This window comes from Phlebotomus papatasi, chromosome 1 (assembly GCF_024763615.1).
Source record: "Phlebotomus papatasi isolate M1 chromosome 1, Ppap_2.1, whole genome shotgun sequence".
Classification (NCBI taxonomy): Eukaryota; Metazoa; Arthropoda; class Insecta; order Diptera; family Psychodidae; genus Phlebotomus; species Phlebotomus papatasi.
In genome coordinates this window covers 25320822-25341250 of record NC_077222.1, presented here as the reverse complement: position 1 = coordinate 25341250, position 20429 = coordinate 25320822, and the positions used below count along the sequence as shown (strand labels likewise).

Below are 20429 nucleotides of genomic sequence, written 5' to 3'. Positions count from 1 at the left end.
TTGACATCTTTTCCCGACGCAAAGAGCGCAAGACCGCGTGGAAGCTGGAAATTCCACGCGCCAATCCACATTCCATTCAAAATTGTACATAGCGAACTAAAACAAATTTAAAAAAAAAAAAATTAGATTAAGGATTGGTGGTTAACTATAGAACTATAACTCTTCTAAGATGATCGATTGAAAATACAATAAAAATGTTTAATGCTGATTTAAGCTAATATTGTGTAAGCAATGCGAATCTCTCTCAACAAATGCAATACTCGAGAATCATACGCGGGAAATCACGTGAGATTTTCAGTCTCGTGAATATATTAAAGTTATCGAGATTGAGGTGTCTTAAAAATAGTGCTTTACTACGCTGCACACAATTCAGGTTATTACAATTTGATGGCAATTAATCAAAAAGAACACTTTTTAAATAATTATTTAAATAGTAAAATATGTATATTCATGTGGAATAATGAGATGAGCACTGATCAGAAATGTAGTCGGGAAAAAAATGTACAAGTGATGTTGTCTTGCTTCAAACGACGACCTTTCGATTTAATTTTAAATCTTCTTTAGGTATAGAGGAAGATTTCAGGTGTCGTACTCACACTGACTTTGAACACCTAATATATTTTTCCTTATATACGCAGGTGTTTGGTTCAAAATTGTCTTTATTGGGCTTATAAGTGAAAAAACTATAGAGAATATCATGCAAATAGGACTTATATAACCCGGAAATAATTAATCTGCATTCTAATTTACGTTAATTGTGCGTTAAGTAAAATTTAGGATCAAAAAGTGACATTTGGAGACTACCGGCAAAAGTGACCCTATGCATCCTCTTTTTCAAACGCTGTAAAACATTTTTTGTACTTTTCTCAAAAAATCCTTATAAGGCTCATTTAATAGCTTTAAAACAGAGCTTTCAAAGAAAAAAAAATTGCAGGTGATATAGTACAGTAGAATCCCGCTATAGGCCAACGCTATATAGTCCACAATTTATAGACCGTTGATTTCAAAACACGGATTTTAAGTTAGGTTATGTTTTTTAGTACGCGACATGCAATGTTCTCATAATTATTTTAATATTTTTTGGAAAAATTTATTGAGTAGTTGTGATAATTGTGATCCATAATGAAGAGAGCGAGGACAAGTACCACAATCGCAAAGAAAGTGGAAGTCATCAAACAATTTCAATACTAAAAGTCGTTGATAATTTAAAAAAAATGGCATGGACTATAGAGCGATCCAAGTGTCAAATCTGGAACCAAATATGGCCTATAGCGGGGTTCTACTGTAATTAGATCATGAAATATTAATTTTTTTTTATAAGGAAAAACAACACACTTCTGAGCATTATCTTTTGTTTTAATCGAGCTTCTTTACAAAATTCCTAAATACAGTGCTGTCTCTCTATATGCACACTCTCTATATGCACAGCTTTTGTGTCGGTTGCATTCAAAATCAATTTGTTTACATTTTGACAAAGTAATAAAGAAAATTATTTTCTTGGTAACTAATTTTTCTTGTTTTTAATTTTCCTAATTTTATTTTTTCTGTCTCATATTATATTTAAAATAACACGGGAAATTCTAGAACAATAAAAAAATGATAATTTATTAAAAGAAAGAAAAATATGGTTGGGAATTTCAAAAAAAAAAAATTGTGCATATTCAGAGAGAGAACTGTCAAAAAAAAGTACCCAAACTGTGCATATAGAGAGACAGCACTGTACACAAATTAGTTTAAAAAAAAACTTTAAAAAAATCTCAATAAGGGAAGAGCACCCCGGATCAGAATCTTAAGAGACATGTTCAATATTTAGTTGAAAGTATAAGCCTCAAAATCCTATTTAGTATTTTTGTGAACTCTAATCGGTACATTAGTGATCCAGTTAACTATATCTGTGCATTTTAATTTTACAATAAATTAATAAAAAAAATAGATATAATTACAACTATGTACCCTGTATCTCAGATCGTTGCGAATTTAATGAGATGTCTCAAGGAAAAATGGTTTTATAAATTAAATCTGAGGTAATACATTGCATTCTTGTGAGACTTAAATAATAAAAAGTAGCTAATAATTTTTAAAAATTCATTTGAATTGGTGCAACAATATGGTAATAACCTGACGATCCGAGGAACCCTGCCGGTCGCTGGTGCTCTTCCCTTATATAAATTAGTTTATTAACTAACTAGTGAATGTGGATTTCTGTCAAGAAATTATTAAAATAGAGGATAATATCGCTCCTTGGAAATTACAAGGGGCCAAGTCACTTTTGGCCGATTTAGAGATTTACAGAGCGATGCAACTTTATTTTCGTATCTTATAAGATAAGATGTCAAATTTTGAATTATAAGAATTTGGTATGCAAGATTAAGTTCTATATGGTGAGTTTATATTTGAACGAGACTGCCATGCAAGCTAGGGGTGTCATTTAATTCCCGCGCTAATTTTGTTCATTGAGAAATACAAGGCGGGACGAAAAAAACAGTGAAGTGGAAAATATTTGGTGAAAAAATTAATTTTGATGAAACTATGGAAAATGGAAATGCAAAAGCTGAGTTTGCTGGTGAGTAGCGATTCTTTGAAATCAAGAAATCCATACATGCGAGAAGACAATAGACTTTTTATTTTACAGATCTTTGAATTCTTTTGGAACAAGGGGGTATCAAAATTGGCAGCCAAGAGGTTCATCGGAAAGGGTTCGTTGGCATTGCAGGGTACAACCTACAACTCTGAGGTATTGCTTGCATCCTTGTTATCACAAACTTTGGAATAGACTAACTGTGTTATCACACTTGTACATTAAAATTTTAATATGATTCACATTAATTGTCGCTGGTGAGAGTCCGAATGTGTAATTTTTGTGTTTGAATCATTTTATATTCAAAATTTGATCTATTTGTTGATAAAAAGGTAGACTTGGCCCGCAAAATTTGATATAAATTGATTTATAGCATTAATGCGAAAAAATAATGCGATTTTATCTTTAATTTTTTAATGTGAAAAATATTTATGATTTAGGTAAATTTAAACTTATTTTTGCAGGCCAAGTCCACTTCTTTATCAATAAATAGAAAAACCCCAAATATTAAGTGACTCAAAAAGACACAAATAACATATTTGGACGCTCACAAGCGACAATAAATCTGAATCACATTAAAATTTTAATGTGCAAGTGTGATAACGCCGTAATATGCTTGAATGATACAGGAGGATCAAAGTGGTCACCGGGACATGAAATAGTTGCAGAATTGGCACTATAATTTATCCAGCAAAAGAAGAATTGTACATAACTTGAATCAAGAATTGGTGAAACAAGAGGATGATGCTGGACGAATGATTCGTTTTAATGAACGATCTATCAGAGATTGGGCAAAGATTTTATTCATAGCGAGTGGGTTGGATTAGGAAGCGGATATAAATGATCCAACGCCAAAATCACAGTCTTTTTCATCTCCCGGAAGTGTTTTCAGATTATTCTAGACTAGATTATGCGACCAGAAAGGGTAAAATATTCCCCTTAACCGGTAATAATGGAAGCAGAATTATCAATCTGTTCGAAAAAAAACTTTGGATTGTTGAAGTCAATTTATAAAATAATATTTTCAAAAAAACATACTTATAAATCCAATTTTCAAGGAAAAAATACTTTTTTTTTTAACACTTCGTAGAACCCTAACTAAAAGTGTTACGTAAGGACCAAGTGGCAGCCGCTGCCATTTATCGAATTTTACATAATATTTTGATATTTTTACTTATATTTAAACATTCGGAGCTTTAGTCAGTTCTTTTCTATTGTCTGAATCAGAAATTTCATCTCTTTGGTTACTGTATCTAAAATTCTAACCATTCGATGTTTTCATCTTTATCAGAATCATGGAGTAAGGGAAAGTGGTCTGCCTTTGAATGCGGTTGCCTTTAAATGTTTCAACTTTTCTCTTATTTTTCAAAGCAAAAATTCTACTTTATGAACAATAGTTAATACTATTAACTATTTTCTATTAGCTTCGCTTTACAAAATGGATTTTTAGCTTTGGGAAATAAGAGAAAAATTGAAGCATTCAAAAAATTGAAGCATTCAAAAACTAACGCATTCAAAGGCATGTCACTTTCCCCTATAATTCTTCTCAATTATTTGCAAAACCACTTTCAATTTGTTCTATTAAAGCTTTTATACACTAATAATCAAGAAAATTACATCTGCAGAACGTCAAACTCCCATATAAAATGCATATGGCAGCAACTGCCACTTGGTCCTTCCGAGTGCAGTTTTTTTGTTTTTGCAATATATTTGGATTATTATTTAATTTTTATTAAAAATTTTATAACGAAAAAATAGCCAGATAAATTCTGCACGCATTCAATCAGGCCTCCAGGCAAAATGATATATTCTTCACTATAAAAAATTAAATTGAAAACTAAATTGGCAGCGGCTGCCACTAGGGTCCTTCCAAGTGTTAATGAATTAAATATTTATCAACGTCAAATAAAGAAAACAAGTAGTAAAAGAATTATTCTTTATTTTTTCCTCTCGAAAAGCACAAAAACAGAAAAGCTCGTACTTTGCGGCACTTCTGAAAGTTACCAATAGTTATGAGACGTTTTGAGGTTGGAATTCATATTTTATAAAATTCACCACTCAGGGTTGTATCCTTGTATCGCAAATCTCGTTCATATAAAATCTCGTTCTAAACAGAGCCTGTTAATAAAATTACAAGATTTGACATCTCGTTCATAAAGTTGCATCGCAAATCTCTTAAGTTAATAGACAAATAGACGAGATCTGTAAAGTTGCATCGCTACCAGGTTTGAAAAAGTTTCGATACTCACTTGTCCTTAATGTTGCCATGCTGCATAATTTCTCCACAAAAATATGTAATAGTTTTACGAGAGTCTACGAATTTCACTTTATGAAATTGTTATATTCTTATAGAATTCCTTTGTTGGTCAGATCTAGTTCAGATTCTTTGATGCAATCATTTTCTTACCCTGTGTTCATTACGACGCTTTCAAAATCTTTAGTCTCGTCACCAGGCTAAACAGCTAGAAAAATTATAAGACTTGTAAAACTTAAATTTTACACTTCAGTTTATTTGTCTTTTAGTTCGACTGAAGTATAGCAAGTACCTGTAAATTAAAGAAAAGCACAAACAAAAGTCATCTCGATCAAATTTTATACTGAATCACAGTTTATTTGTTCAAAATAGCTAAAAAAAAAAGTACGATCTATTTACATGCGATTCTCCAGGACGTTCATTGCAAAGTCCACATGCTTCTTCTCTCGCCAGGCTTGGGTACGAATAAAGAGAACAGGGCAGTCCAAGGAAGAGCAGTTCGTCTCCCAATCACTGCCGCAGCACATCTGACAGATCTACAAACAAGTCAAAACATGTCAATGTCATTTTGAAGCTACGCTAACCAAAATAGCGGGACTTTTCCAGTATCTTAATGACGGACAAAGCTGAAACTTTAAATTTACCTTCATCACTCCACAATATTTCCTCTCAAGGGTGGAAGTTCTATTGAAGATTGTAAGAAGAGTTTTCTGAGGTTGATTTCGACAGCTCTCGCAAATTCCATGATTTGTTTGGTTTCCACATCCAGCAGCACAACTTCTTGTGGCGAAATACTGAGAAATTGTGCTTTTCTTAGCCTCGCCTTTCCCTTTGAATAAAGTCGACTCAGTTGCGACAGCTGGCAGAAATGTGGCTGTTCTAGGCATGTTTGCGAACCAATCATTGACGTCCACTCCAATTAAAAGGAGGCATCGATTCAGAGGTGGGATTATAACCTTCTGAATGTAGTAGAAAGCATTGATTTTCAGGCCTTCATCTCCCAGGAGGTCCCTCGGACTCTTAACCAACTTAATCAATGGCAGTCCAGGCGGTCCATTAACAATAACATACGGGACTCTTTCGCCTTTTCTTGGTTCCATCCTTGGATCGCTTTGCTTCCATTTCCGAGTAAGTTCGAGAGCCGGTACACACGCACCTGGCCTGTATCCATTAAGTCCTCGGAATTCCTTGGCAAACACCAAATCCTGCACATTTGCCTTTCCGCTGAGGATCTTTGTGAACTGCCTACAGACGTAGCGCTTGATAATGCTGACATCCCTCGTTTCAAAAAGTATCCTGAGGCATTTTTCCAGTGTTTTCCCCACAATCGGACACCCATCTCTCCGAACAGTTTCAATGCCTTTGGCCTCGTAAACAGGATCTTTCTGATCAGGAGTTTCGTACATGTACCCAACATACCTTTTCTTGGTTTGCAAAATGCAAGGCTGGTATACCTTCTCAAGCTTAAGCTTGACAGGCTTTGGATTATCCTGAGTAACAGCTTCAACAATCTCATTGCCGATCCGAAAGGCTTCTTCCCGAGACCTTCCCGGTACGAGGACAAACAGTGAATCTGTATCTCCGTAAACAACTCTAACTCTCCACTTTTCGTTGGCCTCAACGAGAGCAATGGCTCTCTGGAGAGTTTCTCGACCTTTACTAACCACACTGTCTCCAACTTCGACACAAGGCATCCTTCCGCTAAAATTCGCAGCTGTATACCCATAAGTAACATTCGCCATTAGTTTTAAACCCAACTGGCGTGAGTGTAGGATCCTCTGAAGGCTGGATTCTGAATGAATCTTCATTGCCTTCTTCACCATGAAACGTGTATCGAGGATTTCCTTCAGCATTCGCGGCAAGACACCCTCACGCACTTCAGATTTCACGAAAACCACTCCACAAGGCGAGATAGTGATTAGATCGCGTTCCAGGAACTTTTTCACTTGTTCAGGTGCTATTGTGAGCTGAGAAGCTCCAAACTCAAAGGGTCCCGATCTGAAAGTAAGACCTGTAATGTAGAATCTCTTCTCTTGATCGAGCGGACTAGAAAATGATTATGATTGATAACGCATCCAGGGAGTTCACGCCGTCAACGCAAAACTGAAATAGTTTCACTCACTGTTCGGAATTTGTTCTCGTCCGGAGTTGTTTCTTTCGATTCGAGGGTCCTTCATAATGAGTATGAGAAAGGATGACTCTGAAGTCTATACAAGTAAAAGAGCGCTACCGAAAGATTAACAAGATCCGGGTATGATGACTCAATTGGTTTCGACGAACTGGTCACTTAAATCACAAAGATAGGAGCAACCCAACCTGGAAGGTCCTTCGGAGTAAACAGTATGCTTAGGATGATGGGAGTGATGAGGTAACCTATCAGTTTACAGTTCTCCTAGTTTTCCTTAAAGGTCACTTCTTGAAAAGGATCATCCTCGGTAAGTCTTTCAAAGCCAGTTAACTATATAGAAGACCCGTACCAAGGATCGAGAGCTTTGCCTGAAAACTGGTAAGCCGATGTTTACAAAATTCGGACCCAACCTCTGACGTACTAACGTGACGGCGTGAACTAGACCGAAGTGGAGGATAACAGCGTGTAATAGACCCAGACAACGTCGATTCCTGAGTCTGTCCAGAACTTAGAGTTGGTTATAGAATCATAGCCAGTCAACCATAACTCTCGAAATCACTTCCAAAATCAAGCTAAACATATTACGATCCCAAGATACAACAAAATTTTACGAAGAACTTTTGATATTTGACCGTTCAATCATGGTTGAAATCAAGTCTCTAAGTCGATGAAGCAGAAACACGCAAGAATGGATGATCGCAAAACTTCGAAATGACTGACAAACAAATGGGAATGAAACAAAGGTTTGAAAGAATAAACTTCCACTTACTCGCCAAGATGTTCCACTCTTCCAAGGCACGTTGAGAAACAGTAGTTGTAGCCCATCATCATGCTTGGGTAGAGACTCTGAAAGTCCAGCACGATAACCGGATCGACGTAGAAGCGTGATTCTGGTTCAAGAATCAGTGGCAAATACTCAGGAGCCCTCATATGAGCTCTCTGTTGTATACTAGGAGACACCGAAACAAAGTTACGCGGTTTGGCCATTCTAAGCATCATACTCTCGACACGGAACTGCGATCCTCTCGATAGAACTTCGTAAAACTGAATGCCAAAGAGTTTGGCCAATTCACTAGTGCGACCGATGAGATCTAGCTTATCTAGGATCTCCAGGGTGCCCCGAGACCGCAGGAGGAAGTACTCAAAGACGATCCATCGCGATTTAGGACTATGCCAGAGTTTGGTGAGATCGCGATGGGAACGTTTTGGGTAGCGACGATGTAGGATATGATAGGCTATGCTTTCGAAGGTGTAGGACGTCAGAGCGATTTCTTCTCGCATCAGACGCCAAACATCCAGAACTATACGTCCGGGAACCTTGAGGTCTGACTCGTACTCAACGCCGTCATCTTTCTCCTCATCGCTTTTCTTGACTTCCTCAACAGCTACGCGTAGCCGAGATAGGGAATTCGGTAGGTTGATCCCTAAAACGTATCCCCGTTCAATTATATACCCCCAAGAGCTGAGTTCAATCTCATATCCCAAGAGAATGTCTGGATCCCAGTATTTGATTAGTTCTACGAGTTTTTCTAGCAGTTGCTTCTCATTTTCCGCATGAATTGCATTGATTTCCAGGCCAGAATGTCGTAAGCCTGAATCATTGCTGAACATGTCATCTATGATAACACCACTAACATGCGTAAGAGTCGTACTGTCTTCGGGGACGTTGTTCTGAATGGCGTAGAAGATGGCAACGATACCATCAAAGTCAGGATTTGGACAGAAGTCACCACGGGTGAGAACATGACATTCCAGGGAGAAAATTGTGAGGAAATTGTAGTCGACGGAAGCCTTAGCGCAACGCATATTGCCTACATCCTCCCCAAACCCAAACGTCCCATTGATAGTACTGACGTCTGGATCATGTTTGCCTGCTGACGAATCACTGGACAAATTGAGAGTCTTTATGTAGGATTTCCTCTCCAATAATTCACTAATCTACAAAATACAACAATACAGTTTTTCATTTTATTAAATCTCTCGAGATTCTTTCTCACTCCGAAATCAGGTGATGGTCTTTAGAAACAACATTTGATCTATGTCAGAGAGTTCGTCTCTTGCCATTGTTATTTCTAAGACGCGTCCCCGAACGCTTTACCAGTTTATCCGACGGACTCGATGTCTCTGGTGATCCGTGACCGTTCTTTAGCTTCGATCTCTGTGATTTCCGTGCTAAACGCCGCGTTGAGTACGACAGACGTGTCTTCAGTGAAGGTTTCTCATCGGCTTTCGTCGACACCTCCAGCGACGACGGTGACGCGTCGATCACTTGAGAATCACTCCCAAATGGATCACTTTTGAAAGTCAAGGAGCATCTAGCTTGTCCATTGCACTCCTCAATGTCTCCTTCTGTTCGACTTTCAGCATTCATCTTCTGTTTCTCCCTCTTAACTTTAACAGGACTATCAACGTCCACTGATTCGATCGTTATCTTCCCAGAAACCTTTTCCCGTACCTTCAACCACGTTCTTGCTGCCGAAATGCTAGGTGGTGATGTTTGTGGTTCAATCCTTTCATTCTTTTCTGTTGCCATAAACTCCTTGATGTTAACTTTCTCACTTCCCTCAACGAAATCACCCATTTCGTTCTGGAACTTCTTCTGACGCCACTTTGACAACCCTTCGAGGTCCTCCAGACAACTGATAAACTCCTCACAGATACTGAGAGCATTACCTCGAACTTGAAGTACCATCGAACCAACTTCCTTCCTAGCGCTTTGCGCAACATCGAGGGGATCACTAAAGAAGGGTTGAGTGTAAGTGTGCTCTTCAATTCCGTACTCATGCATCGTTTCCCGAACACTTTCTGGTTTTGGGGGTGATGGCAGTGGATAGATCTTAATTGGATTGTCTCGATCACTATCATCCGAAGCCATTACATCCGTTAAGATAGCTTCCTGTTCACGCGCAAATGCACTTAGTTCGTCATCCGTCGAATCTAGACAAATGGTCATATCGTAGAAACTACTCATCCCATCTTCACCATTTTCCTCACTCACAAAACACCCCTCCTGACCATCCTTCGGCCCGTAGTACTGAGTCGGAATATCCGTAGCTCTGTAGTAGTTAACATTCGACGGACCCGCAATTGGAAAAAAATTGTGTTCCATGTCATATTTGTGCGCTTTATCATTGGATGACCTTCCCTTCTTTTCAGTCGTCTTCTCCTCCCCCTCCCCCGAAAACTTCAAAATGTCAATAGATTCAAGCCGCGCAACCGATACAATCGGTGAATTGTTGATAATGTCTTTAAACTCCTTCTTTGTAAGTGCCTTCGTTGGTGTCACCTTTGTTCTGCCTCTAGGCTTCTTTTTCATCATCTTCTCACTGTACCCATCAATGTTTACCCGCGTTAGACGCACCTCACACTTCTTTATCCCAAACTTAGCCATTAAACTAGCATAATTAGGTTTTTTGGGTGGAATCTCAAGCTTAGACTTGAAATTCTTCGACATCTCCAATTCCTTATGTTGACGCTTGGGCGTAAAGTCCAGCGCTTGCTTGAAGCATCCATTGACAATTACGACATTGTCAAACTTAAGCTTTTTCTTAGGAGGATCACTTGCGTGACCATTTGGGGTGCAAGGTGTCCCCGTTGAAGGGGTCTTTAGGATACTTTTAAATTTAAACGGTGTCACATGGTCATTAGACCGTTTCCTCTTTGACGCACCTGCAACAAGGCAAATTTGCCCGTTTTACAGCCATTTTTGTTCAAACGATGTCAATTTCTAGAGACCTTCTAGAACGCCTCTGATATTCTTTATAAAAAAAAGCCATGCAAAATCATTTGCCAAATCAATAAAGCTCGTTTCAGGCCACGCCCACAATAAAAAAGTGGTATTAAAAACAAAGAGTATGCCGCAAAAATGCTAGAGAAAGTATATAAAACAAGGTAAGCTTCTTTTCCTTTTCATAAACCAAGTTGCAAAGGGGAGTGGCTAATTTCCTTAATATAATTCTTCAAGCTACGCCTACCATTCTTCTATTTTTTTTTATCTGACGACATGGACTATATAAGAAAAATATTTTATTAGGGTTTCATTCTTTTTAAATTATTGCTTGTAAAAGTTCGTGGGTTGAAAAATCTTATATTTCAGGCCACGCCCACATTACAAATCGTATTATAAAAAAAAAACAGGAGATTACCTTAAATATGCTAGAAAAAGTGTACAATTAGTTTTTTTCCTTTTTTAAAAACCAAGTTGCAAAGGGGAGTGGCTAATTTTCCTAATTATAATTCTTCAAGCCACCACGCCTATAATTCTTTTAAATTTTTTATCAAACGATATGGATGATATCAAGAAAATATTTAAATAAAAAAGATTTCATCGTTTTTAAATTACAGTACTCTTTCTTAATCGGGCATATGGGGCAAAATGTCATTCAAATTATCGAGAGATTCGGGCGTCAAAGTCATTGTAAATTCCACAAAAAATGCTCAAATATAAAGAATCACGATAAAACAAGAGGAACTACAGCGAATTTGAGAAAATTTGCTTAATAATTAAACGTGAAAATTGCCAACAAAATTTTTCGCCCGATTGAGAAAGAGCCAATTGAGCGAGAGTCTACTGTATTATTTACAGAGGCATGACGTTTCCTATATTTCCCATATGTTTCTAACGTGCCGAAAAAACTTTGAAGTTTATTTGGTATTTCTGTCATTGTGGAATGAATTATCAAAAACTACAAATACAAAATAAAAGCCAATTTAATATGGAAAGGGTAACCGAAAAGCCCAAATTGGCAACCTACGTAGTTTCGGAGATATCTCGTGAAATGTGTACGAAAACAGGGAATAAATTACACTAAAACTGGTCGCATTTTTCAGAGATAATGTCACCCCTCTGATTATTTATAATATTTCGTGGCCTAAAAAATCTTATATTTCTGGCCACGCCCACATTACTAATTGTATCATTAAAAACAAGGAGTATGCCTCGCTTTTTGCCCACCGACAATCAGATTGAGTAAGAAAGCTAGAAAGAGTGTACAGGTAGTTTTTTTCCTTTTATTAAACCAAATTGCAAAAGGGAGTGGCTTAATTTTTTTAATATAATTTTTCAAGCCACGCCTATATATACATTTTTTAATTTTAATAGCGGACAATATGGATTATATTGAAAAATATTTAATCAAAAGTTCATCGTTTTTAAATTGTTCTTTGTAAAATTTCGTAGCTTCAATAATACTATTTTTCAGGCCACGCCCACATTATAAATATTATTATTAAAACCAGGATCATGCCTCACTTTTTGTTTGGCGACAATCTGATTGAGTAAAAAAATGATAGAAAAGGTTTATATGTAGATTTTATTCCTTCAGTAATCCAAGTTGCAAAGGGGAGTGGCCTAACGGACTATACTAAAAAATAAGAATATTTATTTAAAGTTTCACCGTTTTTAAATTATTGTTTGTAAAATTACCTGGCTTCAATTTATATTATTTTCAGGCCACGCATACAACACAAAAATTCTTGCATCTTCTCTTTGGATTAACACACTGAAGGATTCCTCTAACCAGTTTCAACGAATATTTTAAGGTAAACTAACATAGATTTTTCTAATCGATTTCTTCAAGCCACGCCTGTAATATTACTTATAAAAAAGAAAATTTAATTCAGTTTTTTTGGTTAGAATTTGTTTCATTTCAGTCCTTCAAAATTGAAGCCACGCCCATCAAAAGCTACGTTATTCCACCTAAAATCAGGTATTGCTCAAATCCAATTACAAAGAAATTATACATTTCTCTGAAAATATTAAAATTTGTAAAAAGGGAATTTTAATTTGAAGGGGCGTGGCTTAAAATTATTAACGACTTATACTCACTTGCATACGACCAAAGAAGTCGACAAAAAAATCTTGAACTTCTTTAAAATTATTTTCAAATAAAAAGGTAAAAAGAATGCGACCACGGTCACATTTTATCTTTTAGACACGCCCATTTCTGTTGTTCTTTTATTTCTTCCGAGATTTTAAGAGGCGTGGCTTAGTTTTCAGCCTATGTATCTTCAGGCTATCTAAGGAAAATGCTGCGAAGACCTTCACTGAATTAATTTCCTTTATTTTTGTTTTGCTTTAAATTTATGAATTTCAGAGGGCGTGGCCATTTTTTATCTTATTCAGTCACGCCTACACGAACTACTGTTGGGTCTTTCTTTCAAAAAGCTCAGACAATCTCAAATAAAACTCAGGAAACAACTTTTCGGAACATAATGCCTCTTTACTGATTATCTTTGTTGCATGTAAAAGGGCGTGGCTAATTTTCGCGCATGTTTTTAGTTCACCTTACGTACAATTTTACATCTTCTTTTGAAACAGCTGAGACATCCCAAAATAAGGAAAATCCAAAAGCTATAGCTTGGATTAATGTTCACTTGTTTTAATTTTTATGATAAAGATGGGAAAGGCGTGGCTTATTTATAACCTAATTCTTCGGACCGGATTCGTATTTACAATGTTATTTCTGTGATTTGCTTCTTATTAATTGATTCATGTGTATCAGGTTTAAGGAAGATACAAATTTCAACGGGAAGGCACATTGACTTTTCAGGGGGCGTGGCTTAATTATTAGTCAGGTATTATTAGTAATGTATTGCCGCTTTGATCTTGCAGAAACAAATAGGGATTCGCACATTAAGAAAAAGAAGTATAAAAAGCTGTTTTGTTAGCCTAGGGATCATCTAATCTACTTCAGAAAAAAATAATACAAAAAAGACTCACCAGATGGCGATATGATGATGTCCAATGGTTTAAAATGATTCTTCTTCGGTGATTTTGGGCTTTTCTTTGGACTATCCTTCGGACTTTCTTTTGGACTCCCCTTGGGACTCTCCCTCGTTAAACTATTCCTCTTCTTCATGAACCTCGTTGGACTCTGCTTTTGCACTTCATGTTCACCATCGAGCTGGGGAATAGGCTCATTGCCTCTCTCCTCAAAATCCATCGTCTCATTGAATTCATTGATGAGATCTTCATCGAATTCATCGAAAAGGTCTTCGTGATCACTCGTGCGATCATCGCATTCTTCAATACGATTTTCTTGGCTCTGACTGAGCTTTCTCAGTTGGGAATTTACTGATTTTTGACTTGGCTGACTCAGAGGTGCAAGAGTACTGTCGAGATCAATCTCACGATCTTCACCTTCTTCCAGCTGTTCCATAATAGCCAGCAGTTTGAGATCATCCTCAGTTACTGCACGGAAAATTAAGGAATTGCTTATTTTAGGTTGAAAATTTCCCATTTTGGTTACGAAATGTTGGAAATTGCGGGCAATTTAGGAAATATACGTGAAATTTTGCAAATTTACGTGAAATTTTGGTAATATACGAGAAATTTTGGTATTGTACGTAAAATTTTGGGAAATGTATGTGAAATTTTGTGAAATTTTGGAAATGTACGTAAAATTTTGGAAATGTAAGTGAAATTTTGGGAAATTTACGTGAAATTTTGGGAAATGTACGTGAAATTTTGGAAATATTCGTGAAATTTTGGATATTTACTTGAAATTTTGAGAATTTTACATGAAATTTGGGAAATATATGTGAAATTTTGATAGTGTACGTGAAATTTTGGTAATTTACGTGAAATTTTGGGAAATGCAAATAGAGTTTTAGTAATGTACGTGAAATTTTGGGAAATGTACGTAAAGCTTTAGTAATGTACGTGAAATTTTGGGAAATGTACATGAAATTTTGGGAAATGTGCGTGAAATTTTGGGAAATTATGTGAAGTTTTGGAAATATATGTGAAATTTTGGAAATTTACGTGAAATGTTGGTAAATTTACGTGATATATTGGTGATGTGCATGGAATTTTGGGAAATATACGTGAAATTTTGATAATGTAGGTGAAATTTTGGTAATATACGTGAAATTTTGAGAAATATACATGAAATTTTGGGAAATGTGCGTGAAATTTTGGGAAATTATGTGAAATTTTCGAAATATTCGTGAAATTTTGCAGATTTACGTGAAATTTTGAGAAATTCACGTGAAATTTGGGTAATGTACGTGAAATTTTGGAATTTTCTGCGAAATTCTGAAGTTTTAATTTCGAAATTTCCAAATTTTCGAAAAGATGTATGAATTTTAAAAATTCACAATCAATTTCAGATAAATGTAATTTTTTTAATATTTTACACATTTCCTTTCTGAATATTTTTATGTGAAATCAGACATGAAATCAAAACAATTGTTTGGTACTTACGGGTATCATTTGGATTTTGTGATCGATTTTCGAGACTGAGGACAATGCTTTCATTGATAAGTGATGAATCCAGGAAGCTCCTGTCATCCTCCTCGACTGGCGTGAAGCCACTTTCTCTCCCAAAAACATGATCAGGAACCATTAATGCTTCGGGAAGTCTGAGATTTTTCGGACAAGTCGCCGGATAAACGGAATTATTGAGAAGAACCGAAAGATCAAACTTCCTTCCACTTTGTACTGAATTCTCACTTTCCACAATACTTTTGTCCGATTGCTCATTAGCCAGCTTCCTCCTCAGGACTTCCCTGAATGATCTATCGGAGTCCGTTGGCATTGCTCTGGGTCGATCTTGCGATTCTGGAACTTCAATTGGTGGCAGATCTTCCTCATTCATCGTTCTCCTTCGACGCAATTCATCCTCCCAAATTGCTGCAATTCCCGGATTCTGATGCTCAGATCCGGACAGGCGACCACTTGTCCGGTTGAGAATCCCACTAGCCGAGATGTCCATCTCAAGGCTAGTCGTGGCCATTGGTGGCACTCCTTCTGGGTCTCCTTCAATCCGAAACCGAACACTTTCGTTTTTGGCATGGAGGAAACTCATGCCGTAGAGATTGTAGTCGATGAAGAACTGCAGAATGTAAGGCACATGGGATTCATGAGCCTGGAAGACTCGCCCACAGATGGCACCATTTTGCAGGAGACTGGCGGCCTTCTTCACAATTGCAGGACTGTAGAAGTAAACCTTGAGGAACAGATGATCTCGCGCGTGGTAGCCATAAAAAGGCCTAAAATTGACACGAATCGCGCCGTTGTTAGTTAAAAAAAAAAGAACTTGGCGAGATATTTTGAAAGCAATTGGGCATGCAATTGATCGTAAATTTGTAAGCTATTAGTTATATTTACAACGCAATCTCAGAAAATGGAATGAGAATTCGTTCACACTTTGGCACGAGATTAGAGTTGCCAACATCTTCTAGATCTAGATAAAGATTAAATGTCGGTAAATTACGTTTTTCTCAAGACTGCTTTTTTTTACGTACTTTTTCGAACATGCCGTTTAAAGAAAAATGATATTAAGATGTTGGTCCATTTTTTTTACCAACGCTAGAGAGCAAACGGTTAGAGATAACAACTTGAGGTTTTAGGAGAACATCCCTAAATTGACATAAGGATAATAATTTTCGGAATATCTTAATCATGCTCCAACGATTTTTTTTCATTTTTAAATACATATATTGGGATATTAAGTTCACATATTCTCAATATAGATCAATAGCGTTAATATTCCGCTCCTAACTGTTTTTGAAAACAAAAAATTCATAGAAATTTGAGGAACAAAAGAAGTGGCCGAAATTCCAAGCTGATCGAAATTTGGTAGAGAAGCACAAAAATCAAGATCTTTTAATAATAGTTTTTTAAAAAGTATTTTTTTTTAATTAATCTATGCAGCGTGTCGCATTTGTAAAAAATCTGAGATGTACCCTAGAAATTTTAAATGTAATTTTTGGCGTTTTCTAAGTGGTATTGTTGTAAAAAAAGAACCATGACTCGCCTCAAAAGTCCAAACTGAACATTTTCGTTATATTTTATTTTTTTCTTTTTAATTTTAAAAACAAGTAGATAGCTGATTACGACGTTGATTGCATAACAGAACGCACGTGTGATAAGCGAGTAATAAGTAAACTCCTTTAAATTTACTCCGAACCCAAGTATCTCGAACGAGCTTCTACAATATATCGAAAAGTTATATAACTTTTCAATCCAATTCTAACTCTCCTTTTGTTATCACAATACAACTTCAAGAAGTCCAAAAAATAAACACTGCAGTTACTTTTCAAGGAAAAAATCTCCACAACGTATTCTTTTTATCTGTGACTTCTGCTTTGCATTATTATATTTAATTTTGTGAAATCTAAGGCTTACAAATAAAAAGGAAACTAAGAAAGTATAATATGCTTAAAATATTCCATACGTTTTCTAATCATCCTTAATTGCAACATGCAGGGGATCATGCTCTCAATTTGGTAGAATGACAAAGGAGTTGTGTAGAGGTTTTGTGACTAGCCAATTTTGATTGGCTAATCCCAAAAGAATTCTTTTCTGCTATGTCAATGAAGGATTTCATATAAAGTACAGTACACAGTAAAAAATATTTACTACGATTATCACGTGTAATAGGAGAACATTGATAATTGTAGTAAATTTCAAACGATTATCGTAGCAAGCAAAGTTGAAAAGCAAACAAGTAGAATTTTCGTAGTTGAAAAGCAAAGTAAGTTGAATTTTCCTCCAAAAGTTCCACTGAAATTACACAAAATATAAAAGGAAGCAGAATGAGTTCAAACGGAAGTAGTTGAAAGTTGAACTTTTTGCTGCGATAATCGGTTGAAAAATTACTGCGACAATCGTATTGATTCTATTACACACGATAATCGTAGAAATATTCAATCAGTAAATTGAATGGAGTTTACGCTCTTTTGTTGTTTCATTTTAGTACTATTATAATAATTATTACTACTATTTATTGCATTTGGGCCATTCCCGAGGATTGAATTCTACTAATCCTGCAATTTAATTGATTCCTATTCAATTGAAAGTTGATTTTTCAGTGTTTGTTATTCGAAATTTCAACTAGTTTAGTTCAATTAATAGAATTCAACTTGCCAGTTTCATCTTGTTTTTACTGTGTAGACTCTCATTTGGACTCTTTCTCAATTGGATGAAAAATTTGGTTGGCAATTTGTTCGTTTGATTTTTAAGCAAATTTGCTCAAAATCGCTGTAGTTCCCCTTACTTTATCGTGATTCTTTATAATTAAGCGCTTTTCGTGGAATTTACAATGACACTGACTCCCAAATCTCTCGATAATTCGAATGACACTTTGCGCCAAATGTCCAATTGAGAAAAAGTCTACTGTATGTAGATGAAATAATTTCCCCAATGCTTGACATAAACTCACTAGCAGTAGGCTTTGGATTTTGTTTTTACTTCAGTGTCGTTTCAAGAGAATTTCATCGGCTTTCTTTTTGTGAAATTCTTGTTAAAAAATATTGAGTTTTAACTGAGTTATTGCCAAAAGATGAAGAGCATGCCAATATTAAAAATTGATAATCATCTGAAGAATGCAAATGCGAATTATGCTGAGATCACGAAATTGATCGGAAGTGGCTTTCGAATCCAATCTCTGAATGGCTTTGGAGGAACTTAGCGAATTACTCCCGATACTGATGCTTTACTTCAAACAAGTTTATTACTAAATCACTGTAGTTATTATATTTTTTGACCACAAATAATATTAATTACGTGTGAATAAATGTAATACGAACAATTTGGTTTAAAAAAGTACTTGTTTCACTGGACCAAATGCTAACCTACTTCAATTCAGCTGAAAATTTTCAGCTGTTTCAGCTGAATTATGCTAACCTTAAAACGACACTCGCGAGGCCGTGCCATTTCCATATGTTTTGTTAGCACTTTTTGTTCGAGAAATGCTTGCCGGTCAGCATATTTTTGATCAAAAATTTGCTGAAAACCCTGAAAACGCTTTCCAGCTAACTATGAAGGCTATTGGTGTACCTCTGTGGTTGCCTTGAGTTCGTTATGGCAGAGTTGATAAGTCTCTGGCGAAGCCCTGCCCAGAGCGTCTGGACATGGTCGGTAGTTGTGCCATAAAGACGCTTGATAAAGTTTTTGTGGATGCAATACGGATTGTATCACTACACACAGAAAAATGGAAAATTATTAAACAGATCACCCAGGAATTTAATTTCAAATCCCATCCAATGAATGCCAATGCCCTAATTTTAAATCCTTGATCATTTAGTTTTAGTTGCAATTTGCAAATCATATTTTTCATTTTCCAGCTAATGCAGAACTTAAGTTCCCGATCTCTTAACTTGAAAGAACTAGGGATTCTAGCCCATTTCTTTCGCTCATAGCTTCTAAACTTAAACGCCTCGGGGATTCACGTCCAATTTAAGTTCCCAGGATCTTATATATTCTTAAATTTAGAGACAAAATTTTTCTGTGTGTAGTATAAGTTTATATCAATAAATAAGTGAAAATCTATCAATTCAACCGATTTTTGTTGCAAAATATTGTATTAGAACTAATTTTTTATGATTAATTTTTCGTGGTTATGGTTTGATCTAGGCGATTCTGGAATGTAATGCTGTGACCACGTGTCTTCAATCCCAAGCTTCTTTTATGTAAATCGGATGCTTTTTCTTTTTTTCTTTCAAAATGTATTTTAAAATCTCAACTGAGCGATAATTTTAGCAGAAATTACAAAAAAAGAGAAAAATTTAAATGGATTATTATTCTAAATCTTTTATCTATAATCTGAAAGCAATTCAACTCTGCAAAGGAAGCCCATTAAAAGAAACTTACTTTCCGCGTACTGGAACTGCCTTGAAGACATGCTGCCCAGTGCTGGAGACTCTTCCCTGAGCCACGCTTAGCGCCCTGTCCAGTGCATGGGTGATCTGGTAGGCGAATTGGCTGTAAGCTGCAGCTGCTTCGGAGTCTCCTGCCACTTCTTCCATCGGAATGTAGAGATACGGGAAGACTCCATGGACATGAGCACAGACTTTCTGCCCCTCCTCCGTGGAGCCAAACACCCTCAACACCGGAACCTTTGGGGCACAGCATGAGGCAGACATTTGAGGCCAATTCCCTCCCGGAAGGTTCATTGGGAATAAAGAAACTCACCCGCTTGACGGTGGAGCCGCGAAATTCAGAATACGCGACATCAAAAGTGGCCACTGGAGCGGCCAGATAGTAGTCCACGGACACAATTCGCACAGAAGTCACTCCGCTGGTGTTCTCTGGCATCTTTTCAAAGGCACTTCACTCACTGCAATTCACACAATTTCACGAGATTTTGCAAAAACTTTTGAATTTCTCCACAGCGACATTTTTTTGCTGCCTGGCACAAATGTCACTTTTCGGCGACTTTCGCGACTCGTCGAAAGTGCCGGGAATACTTTACGCGGGCTTCTTGGCGTAGAAATTAACATTTTGGCAGAGATTTTGGGATTTTCTAATCATTTATTGAGTAAATTGAAGAACAATTAAGCATTTGATTACTTCTACTGTGTTGAGACTATATATTTTGTTTAGGAAGAAGGAGAGCAAAGAAATTATACAATTCATTGGTCGGAATGGCACACGGATGGCGCCATGACACTGCAGTACCGACCGCGCCAAAAATGCTTCACTAATTCTACAGAACTCCAAAAAATTCTTACAAAATATATTT

At 36.4% G+C, this 20429-nt stretch overlaps 1 protein-coding gene across 1 annotated transcript; it reads right to left on the bottom strand.

Moving 5' to 3' along the window:
• Positions 1 to 5163: 5163 nt before the first annotated feature.
• Positions 5164 to 20143, bottom strand: LOC129798313 (DNA polymerase zeta catalytic subunit). The gene is made up of 8 exons (XM_055841411.1): positions 19880 to 20143; positions 19559 to 19803; positions 15167 to 15954; positions 13682 to 14152; positions 9059 to 10629; positions 7730 to 8898; positions 5477 to 6830; positions 5164 to 5368 (listed from the first exon to the last, which is right to left on the bottom strand). Exons 1-8 carry the CDS (start codon positions 20000 to 20002, stop codon positions 5228 to 5230), a joined length of 5862 nt encoding a protein of 1953 aa, XP_055697386.1. The 5' UTR covers positions 20003 to 20143; the 3' UTR covers positions 5164 to 5227.
• Positions 20144 to 20429: the final 286 nt, after the last annotated feature.